The sequence below is a fragment of the Amphimedon queenslandica genome, unplaced genomic scaffold (genome assembly GCF_000090795.2).
Source record: "Amphimedon queenslandica unplaced genomic scaffold, v1.1 AMPQUscaffold_13398, whole genome shotgun sequence".
Lineage (NCBI taxonomy): Eukaryota > Metazoa > Porifera > Demospongiae > Haplosclerida > Niphatidae > Amphimedon > Amphimedon queenslandica.
Genome location: NW_003546366.1, coordinates 33256 through 44746, shown reverse-complemented (window position 1 = coordinate 44746; position 11491 = coordinate 33256). Strand labels below are relative to the sequence as shown.

General features: G+C 35.2%; 1 protein-coding gene across 1 annotated transcript; it reads right to left on the bottom strand.

Moving 5' to 3' along the window:
* Nucleotides 1-1266: 1266 nt before the first annotated feature.
* LOC105312843 (leucine-rich repeat serine/threonine-protein kinase 1-like) lies at nt 1267-9658 on the bottom strand. The gene is made up of 14 exons (XM_011405793.1): nt 9293-9658; nt 6968-7458; nt 6569-6684; nt 6187-6377; nt 5424-5608; nt 4822-5028; nt 4459-4568; nt 4116-4222; nt 3582-3716; nt 3160-3327; nt 2618-2760; nt 2203-2320; nt 1988-2141; nt 1267-1763 (listed from the first exon to the last, which is right to left on the bottom strand). Exons 1-14 carry the CDS (start codon nt 9656-9658, stop codon nt 1267-1269), a joined length of 2988 nt encoding a protein of 995 aa, XP_011404095.1.
* Nucleotides 9659-11491: the final 1833 nt, after the last annotated feature.

Below are 11491 nucleotides of genomic sequence, written 5' to 3'. Positions count from 1 at the left end.
ATTGATGATTAGTCGAGATATGAGACGACTCCAAAATCCACTGGGTATGTACGCCATCTTGTAACGCCTTCTGACACAATTATTCTTAGCAGTGACAACCTGAGAGAGAGAGAGAGAGAGAGAGAGAGAGAGAGAGAGAAAGGGTATTGTAGTTATAAAATGTAATACAAAATGGAGAATTCTCTTCTATTCATTTTTGACAAAATATTATGCTATACTATACTATAGTACAGGGTCTTTGGCCAGAGTTTGGAGCAACTTTAAAAATTCGTAAATAATCTAAATTTGATCAAAATTAGCTCAAACTTTCTACACAACATAAAAACTTATAAATGTATATGCAATAGAAAAAATTATAAAAATGAAAAAATTCTCTCCTACCCAATTTTGGTGATTTTTGGCCAAAGTCCCTGTACTACAGTGCAGGGACTTTGGCCCGATTTCGGAGCAACTTTAAAAATTCATAAAGAATCCAAACTTGATTGGAATCAGCTCAAACTTTCTATGCAACATAAAAACTTGTATGTCTTAGAAAAAATTATAAAACTGAAGAATTCTCTCCTACCCAATTTTGGTGATTTTTGGCCAAAGTCCCTGTACTACAGTGCAGGGACTTTGGCCCGATTTCGGAACAACTTTAAAAATTCATAAAAAATCCAAACTTGATCAGAATCAGCTCAAACTTTCTATGCAATATAAAAACTTGTATACGTCTTAGAAAAAATTATAAAACTGAAGAATTCTCTCCTACCCAATTTTGGTGATTTTTGGCCAAAGTCCCTGTACTACAGTGCAGGGACTTTGGCCCGATTTCGGAACAACTTTAAAAATTCATAAAAAATCCAAACTTGATCAGAATCAGCTCAAACTTTCTATGCAATATAAAAACTTGTATACGTCTTAGAAAAAATTATAAAACTGAAGAATTCTCTCCTACCCAATTTTGGTGATTTTTGGCCAAAGTCCCTGTACTATAGTACAGGGACTTTGGCCCGATTTCGGAGCAACTTTAAAAATTCATAAAAAATCCAAACTTGATCGGAATCAGCTCAAACTTTCTACACAACATAAGAACTTGTATATGCAATAGAAAAAATTATTAAAATGAGGAATTCTCTCCTACTCAATTTTGGTGATTTTTGGCCAAAGGGACTATAGTATACTTATACATGTACTTATAATGCATGAGATAACATATTAAAGTCTCTCCTAGTCATTTATGACAAAACACCCTGTACAGAATTGCAGTATTCCAGTTGTCAGGTTTCAACTCACCACTTTCCCATCAATGACTCTAGTGATTGACACATTGTCCTCTTCTTCCCCTCCCTCCATTTCAGAGGAGCTAGGCGTGGACCCTAATGCAAGATTACTCCTAGAAACACTCCGAGGCTCATGAGGAGGACTCTTCACTCTTGAAGGTAGTGGCATTGCAAACGGTAGAGCAGGTCTTTGCTCTGGAAGCATAGACGGAACAAGTAGAGTACCTTGACCGAGGGATAGAGCTATCTCGAATCTCTCCAGCAGCTGCATGTACTGTTGGAGGTACTGCTCTGGATAGTCCCGGTGACCGTGGAATATGATTCTAAGGCGAGCCTCTACTAGTATCCCATTTTGGACAAACGAGTGTTTCTGGGGGACCGTAATGATGTGCGCTAGCATGTCTGCTAGCCAGACCGGGTCAATGAAGTAGAGGTTGTTAAGACCTTTTAGGTGATCGTTGTAATGAAGCATGACACCATTGTCGTGTAGGAACTGAGCAGCTAATAGAGGAAGAGAGAGAGAGAGAGGAGGGAGACAGACAGACAGACAGAGAGATTAAAGAGAGAGAAATTTTAAAAAGTTATATGTACATGCACAACTTAATAGATATTGATATAAAGTGCTGCATTAATAATGCAATTCAATATATAAAATCCAATTTAATATAAGATACAAGTACATGTAGATGTTTTATCATTATTACTATTATCATTATTGATCTAACCTAGTGTCAGTTCTTCTGGGTCAGAAATGTCTTCAGTCTTTTCAGCTAAAGCAGAGAATTCCTTCTGATTGAGTACCGGAGGCTGCCCCACCTCTTTGAGTCTCTTGGCCTCATCTTCAACAATATTCTGCAAAACACAATAACTTCGAGGAACCTAAAAAAGAAATAAAAAATAAAATTTCAAAAGCTTAGAATACATGTAGTATGTACAGTACCTGCATTCCAATGACATGTTCATGTGTGTCAGGATCCTTAGCATTGAGAGCAGCTGCATGGATCCTGTCCTGTAGATCTCTTATACCTTCCTTAGTAACACAGGACACCATGCAAATACTGTGAGGGAAGGAAAGAGAGTGACATAAAGGAATAAAGAACAAGTGAAGACATAAATAGATAAGAAATAAAGTAACAATAGTAGAGATGAATATCTTCAAATAAAAGCCTGTCTAAATTAGAAGCCTGGGGCTATACATGTACATGCATCAAGGAGATAAGATACAGAGTATAGGAGGACCATTTAATAGGGCTTGCGTACAAATTAAAGATAGGAATTACAGAAGACGTTTATTTCTAGTATACATGTATACACTATACAGGAATATCAATGTATGTGTATATTTGTTGGCATACTCTGATATGGTTGGGTATCCTTGAGCATCATAGTTCTTGAGGATGCGAGAGCGGTACATGTGACGGAGTTCAGCTACTTGATTAGGAGGGATCTTATCCAAATGAGTACCAACAACAATAATGGGGGAATAGGGAGCACGAGCCTGAGGTAGAGGAGAGAGAGAGAGAGATTATAACCTGAAGTTAAACTAGCATATACAATACATGTATGCAATGGAATAAATGTTTTTTTGCTTGTCACAGATTTTGTGACAATGGAACTAATGGGTTTTTGTTTGTTGTGAGTTTCGTGACAATGGGGTTCTTTGCTTGTCATGAAATTTGACCAAATCCCTGTAATAAGTTATTTAAAAATTTTTCAAAATAAAGATCAAGTAGGATTCACTCTGGTATTAATTAAAATTCGTCAAAAAAATTAATGGAAACAAGGACAAGTAGGATTCCGAGCGATAGGCAGGCTGCAAAATTCATAGCAGCCATTTTATTTTTGTGGTAAATCCTACTTAGTAACATTAATTCATTACTAATATTCCAATTATTACCTGAACGTTGAGGAGCCACGGACGAAGATAATCTATCCCTTGTTCTCCCTCAGTCATGTTCCACACGACAAGATAGAGAGTGTTACGAGAGAGGAAGCACTGGTGGGTGGCATAATAGACCTCCTGACCAGCAAGATCCCACATACTGAATGTAACGTCCATTTGTTGCTATAGAGGGAGAAGAAAGAAAACCTTATGCTATGAAGAGGATTTGTGATATTAAATTTCTAGTTATACACATAAAATGTATAAGCATTCAAGACTCCATGAGGCATTACATGTACATGTATATACATTTAATAATCTGATGATTTTTGACTAAATACATGCAGAAATTTTGACTTAATTTTTGATGAAAACTTTCTGAGCTAATTCCTAAATACATGTACATGTACCCTAATTAAACCTGAGTATGTACTTACTCTTTGTGAGAGGTTTCTTCCCTTGGGAGCTCTGACAGTCCATTTGTGTACAGAGACACCAACAGTCGATACATTAGGAGGTAACTGGTTATTGGGATCTCGTAATACTGAGAGTAACGTGGTCTTACCGCGACCCTGAGATAATGGGGAAAAAAGAATAAAATGTAATTTAAAAGAAATGAGGGTACACGTACATGTATATACACATCTAATAAAGAAATAACAAGTACAATTGTACATGTACATGTATGTATAAATTAAGTTAGATGATGTACTTTTAATTGGCATAATATTTTGTACTTTAATGTAATTCATTACAATGTACACATTTACATTTACATGTACACGTACACGTACACGTACATGTACATGTACGTGTACGTGTATGTACATACATGTACATGTACATGTATTTTTTATTCCTAAATACAACAATACCATAATGATACATTACATGTACATCACATGTATATCACATGTATATCACATGTATATCACATGTACATGTATATCACATGTATTACATGTATTTACCTGTAGACCGACGGCCATTAGTTTCATTCTGGTATAAGGTTCTGCTTTCTTCATTTGAGCCTTGAGGTAAGCTATCAATTGTTTGGTTGATGCTCCCCTACCAACACCTACAGAATGCAACATCAGGATACTCTTGTGCACGTCAGTAATCTCAGTTTATAAAGTATTCCGGATATGTTTACATTTTAGCTACGGGTATTTTGGTATCTAGGAATTTTTAATCAGTGCAGGTATCATTTGCAGGCTTCTGCTTATCTAGGTAATTTTTTGTATATTTTAGTCATTTCTCCTTTTATACTCCAGTAATCTCTCTGTATATTGTTGTACATTTCAGTAATTTTACCTGGTATGAGGTGCTTGGGGACGTTGGTGATATCCAGTCCATGCATGATGAGTTCCCAGCAGTTCTTAAGACGGCCAAACGTCAATGGGAGACAATGTACTGAAGTATTGCTTTAAAAAATAACAATAACTATATTGTAATTATTATTGTTGTTATTTTTATTATTTTTATTATTACTCATTAATTGTTATAATAATAATAATAATAATAATAATTGTTTTATTGTTTAGTTTTAATTTTTTTTTTCATTATATACATGTAAAATAATTTCAAATTAAGTTACAAAAATTCAAAAAGTACCTACTACTTCATGAGTACATGTACACATAAATGTACACAATAATGCCACCAATAACAACTTACTGGCTCATATCAAGGCGAGCTATTGATGTAAAGTTCCCGAGGTAATTGGGTAAGAACTGAATGTTGTTATTTTGAAGGTAGAGGGTCTGTAGAGTGTTGGACCAGGCCTCGAATGGGAGCTCACGTGGGTTAGCATCAGGAGCATTGGTTAGGAGAGGAGAGACTGAGGGAGACTTTGCTGGCTTTTTCTTTTTAACGCTAAACATACTAAATAACAAAGAAATAATAATAATAATAATAATAATGCTATTTAGAAATTCAGAAAAAATCTAAATTTGATCGGAATCAGCTCAAACTTTCTACACAACATAAAAACATGTACGATATGTATTAATAAATTATAAAATAAACAATATTATCCTTGCAATTTTTTATAAAATTTAGTCAAAAGTCCCTGTACTATAGTAGAGGGTATTTGGCCAGATTTTGGAGCAACTTGTTAAAATTTGTAAAAAAAAATCCAATTTTGATTAGAATCAGCTCAAACTTGCTACACAACATAAAAGCTTACAAGCATGTACATGTACATAACGTATATGCATTGGTATCATCATACGGTACTCATGATATTCATAAGAAAAATAAGTGTGTACATCACATACGTTGATAAGGTTGTAGACCCTCTACTCCTTCTCTCCCCGTCCTTCTCCTTATTCACGGCATGTGAGCCAGACCTAGAATACGTCTGCTCCTCTTCCAGTGAGTGAGTGAGAGTCGTGAGATTATTATGAGCTAAACTGAGTTTATTCATGCGACAGTTGGCCCAGGACATGGTGAGAGGGAGATACTGGATGTGATTGTGGGAGAGATCGAGTGTCATGAGATGAGCGAGTTCGGTTATGTTCCTCGAGATCTCTTCAAATTGATTGTGTGACAAGTAAAGTCGCTCTAGGCAGTGCATCCAGTAACTAGCTGAGCCGTAGGGAAGCTCCTTTAGGCTATTGTGAGCAGCATCAAGATGAACCTGTAATAATAATAATAATAATAATAATAATAATAAAATAAATAATAATAACAAAATAAATTATTATAACAATATTATTGATGTTACTCTTTGATGTCAATGTTGATCAAAACTCATCAATAGCTCAATAGTCTAACATAGTGGCAACACATGTAATGTAGTTTATCTATTACATGTACATGTATAGTTTATAACTACATGTTTTTTACATGTGAAGAATGGCATACATACACTGGGCACCTTTGCTGCCAAAAAGTTAAGAGTTTCTAGATAATTGCCCAACCACAAACCACCAAGACTCTAAGTTGGGTTTAAAACTATACATGCATGTACATCTGAAGGTACATGTACATGTACATGTATATACCGGGGGGAGTACATGTACATGTACATGTGCTTACAAGATTGATGCAGCCCAGACCCATTGATGGGGGCAGCGAGTGAAGGTGGTTGTATGAAACTGTGAATGTGTTGAGTCGTCTGAGGCTCTTGAAAGTATCAGGAAGTGTCCTGAGTCTGTTGTGAGACAAATCAATCTTCTTGAGGAGGTCACATCTCCAAGTGAGATTAGGACAGGCATCTTCTGGATCACCTAAATTAAAATTACATAATAATAATAATAACAGATTGTATATAAGTTTGATTATAAAAATAAATTAAAATTACATGTAAAAGAGGTACATCTGTACATGTATAACAATAATAATAACATATTGTACAAAGCTCAATTATAAATTAATTATAAATGTCTTAGTAATTATAATTATACAATTCATTTGTTACCAGGTAGTCTTTGAAGCAAGTTGTATGAAAGGTTGAGAGATGTCAAGTTTGGGAGCAAGAACACGCCACTAGGAGCATAAGAAATCTGATTCCTACTAGCATCAAGCTCTGTTAGACTGTAAAAAGAGAGAGAGGGAGAGAGAGAAAGGGAGAAAGAAGGGTAATTTGAGATGAGAGAAGATTGTGTATGTGTACATGTACATGTACATGTATGTACAATAGAACAAATGAACCAATTTGTTAAGAATTGACATTAACATCCACTCAACTTCAATATAAATGTAAATGTACATACACTGTACATGTACTTCAAATATATCATTGGTTACTCTAACATACAATGTATGTGTACCCTATAATTACACACACACACACACACACCTCCCTTTCCTCTCTTACTTCAAACAGTTCCAAGGTACAACATCTTGTGATAGCTCTGGCAATATATTCTGACTAACATCAAGAGTCTTAAGATTAGGCATTTGGAAGATCTCCTCGGGCAGCGTAGAAAGCCTGTTTGCCCTCAGTTCCAGTTTCGTGAGTCGAGTATTAAAAGAGGACAGGAAACTCCATGGCAGCTCGGCTAGACCCAGTTCCCTCCATCGGGCGGAGACGAGTGGCTCGCCTGCGGAGTTCTTCTGATGTGAACTGGGTTTGACTCTCTTTGCAAGCAAGTCTTTAATGAAGTCAGAGAAACGTGATATTATCAGTTGAGTTATGATGGCTCCTTGCTGCAGGAGGTAGTCGGCTACTTCAAGTCTCCTGCTCGATGCTGCTACGTATAATAAACTATCTTTACCGTCAACTTTAGCAGCATCTTCTTGATTTATCGTCCAGTTCACATCGAAATCAGTTTCAGTCATGAGATACTTGAATATCTCCAAGTGACCCTGAAAATAAATATGATTAAGTAATTGCAGCTTTTTTCATTATTGCCAATAATAAAAGTAATATTAAAATGACATTATTATCAATGTAGTATCATCATTATTACTACTCTACTATAGGCAAGGGAGATATGTTGCATGAACTTTGCATTATTCAAAGACTGAAACTAGTCAAGGGTCTGTACTGAGTGATAATATGATGCCCAATATTTGTATTTATAACCTACTAGTACTAGCTTTAATCAAAATACGTGTACATGCAACACTAAGCATACATGTACTTTTATAATTATTACAAGTATACCATTGTCATGGATTATCAAGTATGAAGAGTGTTCATGCATTAAAAGAAATTCAATTCATTTCACAGTTAGCGTAATAAGCACCTGATGTGTACATAGACACTGCATGTGAAAAGAGAGAGAGGTCAATTGGATATTGCACATGCTGAAAGTATAAAGAGACTGTGAAAACTGATAGCCATATAATGAGTACTATGAATGACATTAGCAGTCAATGTCATAACATGTTTTCAGTGACATGTACATGTACATGTACATGCATGTAGGCTTTCTTGTCAATTAAAGGAAGATGGCATAAAGCATAAATTGACTGGTAGTCTGACTTTTTGGTCAAATTTTATTCCTGCATTGAAGACGTGTATGTATCTTAAGGCAAAGAAATCCTTTGTGGCAAAAAGTAGCTTATTCCTGGGAAATATTAACAAAGAACATACAAGAGATAGAGTAGCCTAAGACTACAGTATACTCAATACTATAACATGCATCATTATACACTCTTGCCAATAATACATCATCAGAAACTATAATATATAATGTACATGTATAATGTCACATCATGGCCTGCTCATCCTCTCATTTTGTAAAGCAAGACTATATGCAGCATAATGTGTAACACACATTCTTCATAGGAGAGCCTATTAAATATTAGTCTTTCCGTTGTCACAGTGTACTGATAAGAGATTGACAAATAAGTGCATCAGTTATTAGAGGATTGGCACTGACAGTTGTTGTAATGAATAACAAGTTGATCAACAGAGAATGAGGTCAGTACTAAAAATAGCATCCCCTTAAGGCTAAAATATTATGACACATGTGATGCATGCATTATTATAAATAGAACAAACATCTCAGTATATATATCATACATGTAATAATTATTATTGAGTTAGGTGAGAATGTCTAATTCTCCAAAGTTTGGCATTTGCGCGTGACAATTAGAATCATTACATATCAATAGCAGAGGAAGTAATATTTTATCTGAAGACAGGCAAGAGTGACAATAGCAGCCACATGACATAGACTGGAGGCAACACAGTAGGGGTGACAGCAAGGTAATTAGGTGATATACATGTACATGTTCATGCATTTGAATTCCTAGTTTATATCATGGATGTATAAAAATGTGAATTTAAAATTGTTCCAAATCACACACAATGACCTCTAAAATCAACATTATTTATTTGAGGCTAATACTGCAAAAATATAACAAATGCTCATCATTGTACTTGTATAAATGTTGGAAGCCTTTTAAAACTGCATGTACTTAAATGAACATGTAGTTAATTACTAGAGGCACATGACATACACATGCAAAACTGAGTAACGATATTAATCAACATACACTTGAATGAATTGACACTAGAAACAACTACATATAATTATAATAAGCACATTATCCATACAGTGTAGGTACATGTACATGCATACTGCTACTGTGTCTAATTTCATAGGCACATTACAACTATGAAATACATTGAGAAGTACATGTAGGTGGATATAAAAATAAGAGTAGATCAAACTGTTATAATGATTACCTGCATACAAGCAGTGAATACAAGTGGTGGGTTCTTAATACACCTCAGATCAGCTCCGGCATTGACCAGGTACCTCAGTATCTTCATCCGTCCTTCAACACAGGAAGCAAATACAGGACTGAACCCACCAACCACTCGCCTGTACTCCGCCCCACGGTCCACCAATAGCTTAACCACTTCAAGACTATCGGCCATGACGGCTGCATACATAGGAGTACCGAGATCACACTTTGAATTCGGGTTAACGTTGCAGTTTAAAAGCTCCTTCACGACGCGATAGTGTCCTTTTAGACAAGCATTGTATATGGTCTTCTCTACGACCGCTTTGGGCGGGTCACGTCTGTTGGTCATGTCAAGGAGACTCATGGCATATGGATGGGTATCGAGTAGTCGAGTTAGGTCAGTGTGGCTACCTTCCGAGCATGCCTTGTATAGAGAACGAGCCACTTCTGTGATAGTAGTAATAATAATAATTGTTAATAATAATAATGCATGATAAGGATAAGAAAAATTTAGAAAATAATTATTATTGCTAGTAATCATTTCTATGCAGTAGTGATAGTTTAATCTGATAATGAGTGCCAACTAAAAGACATGATAGTAAGTCATGACTTAATAATAATAATAATATAAATCTCAAAATAAAGTGATAGTAAACAAGTGATCTAGCTGTAGTACGCAATCATCGTCTTGTTGCATGAATTTGAGCATGTAACACATGCAAAGTACAAAATAATTATAATTTAGGCATATATTACATGTCATTAAAGCTACTGACAACTGCAACAAAAAAAACACAAAAATTGTGACTCATACACATGTAGATAATGTGAATTAGCTTACCATCATTGCTCAGAGTGGCCATGATTAGCCCCTAGTGAATGACTCAATTAAAGGTGACTTTCCCTCTAAATGAAGAAAAACAAACTCAGGACTCGTAATGATAACAGGAAAGATGAAATAAGTGAAAACGAACTAGACTAGTTTATACAAGTAACAGGAGAACTGTTATTATTAGAACATGAATAGCATCATTTTAACAACAATAAATAGCACTGCTATGATAAACACATAATTAGGGGGAGGGGCATTGTGTGAATATTTTGGGAAAGCTGAAATTTTCTCAGAAGTGAGATTAAAATTACTATCAAACATTACTGCTACAATACTGCACTATTAGTCCATGAACTTTCTTCTAAAAAATACTACTTATCTAAACAAAGTTCTAGTGAGACTAATACTATTCTGCTGAAGCTTTTCAAGCAATAATGCCATTCCTAGCCTATTAACACCATACATAATATCAGTATATGCAACAAAAAACGTAGTACTACTAAAATCCATATATAAAACTGTATGCCAATTTTTGCTTTCCTCTAAAACAAAGCTACCTAATTACATGTACTTACATACACACACACACACACACACACACACACACACACACACTAGTCACCAGTGTGTATAAATATGTTCCTGCATATCCACAAACAAAGACAACTGCTAATGTAGAGACAAATCACGTACATGCATATATCCCATACAAATGTGTACTGGCTAGAATTGAATGACACCACATGCATGTATCCTATTTATGTACATGTGCTAATAATAAAAATATATTATAGAAAGTATACAGTATACACTGTATATGTGTGTGTGTGACTGAATTAAATACTAACAGATAAATGGAGCATACATGTACATGTATAGTATGCAGTATTTATGTACATGTACATGCATAATTGTACATGCCCTGCTATTACTGTACATGCACATGTCCTGCTAGTCACTACACATGCATAGTGCCTTATAGTCATTGTTGGTTCTTTTGTGGACAATCATAAAACAAATCAAAGCAAGCTCCTACAATACATTCTTAATTATCATTTGCCTCATTTATTATAATAGTAATTCATCGCTAGTCCATTGATTTGTGTTTGGTATACAGATCATAAACAAGAATGATTAAGGGGAGAGAGAGAGAGAGGAGGGGATTTACCAAGTATGAATGATGATATTTCATGCAAAGTACCAATCAGTACTAAAGATATAAACAGATGTATATGTACATGTATATACATGCATAAACTGAAAGTGAAAATGAGAAGGGGGAGGGAGGGAGAGTCTAAGGTAATCATTATAATTATTTTATTAGAGAGAAGGAACAAAAGGAACGGCTTTTATGTAATCCAATAG

Coding starts and splice junctions, on each gene's coding strand:
- LOC105312843 (XM_011405793.1), bottom strand. CDS start 9,658: ATGAGTCTCCTTGACATGACCAACAGACGTGACCCGCCCAAAGCGGTC. Junction 7,459..9,292: donor TATTCACTGCTTGTATGCAG/GTAATCATTATA, acceptor ATTTATTTTCAG/GGTCACTTGGAGATATTCAA. Junction 2,761..3,159: donor CGTGGCTCCTCAACGTTCAG/GTAATAATTGGA, acceptor CCTCTACCTCAG/GCTCGTGCTCCCTATTCCCC.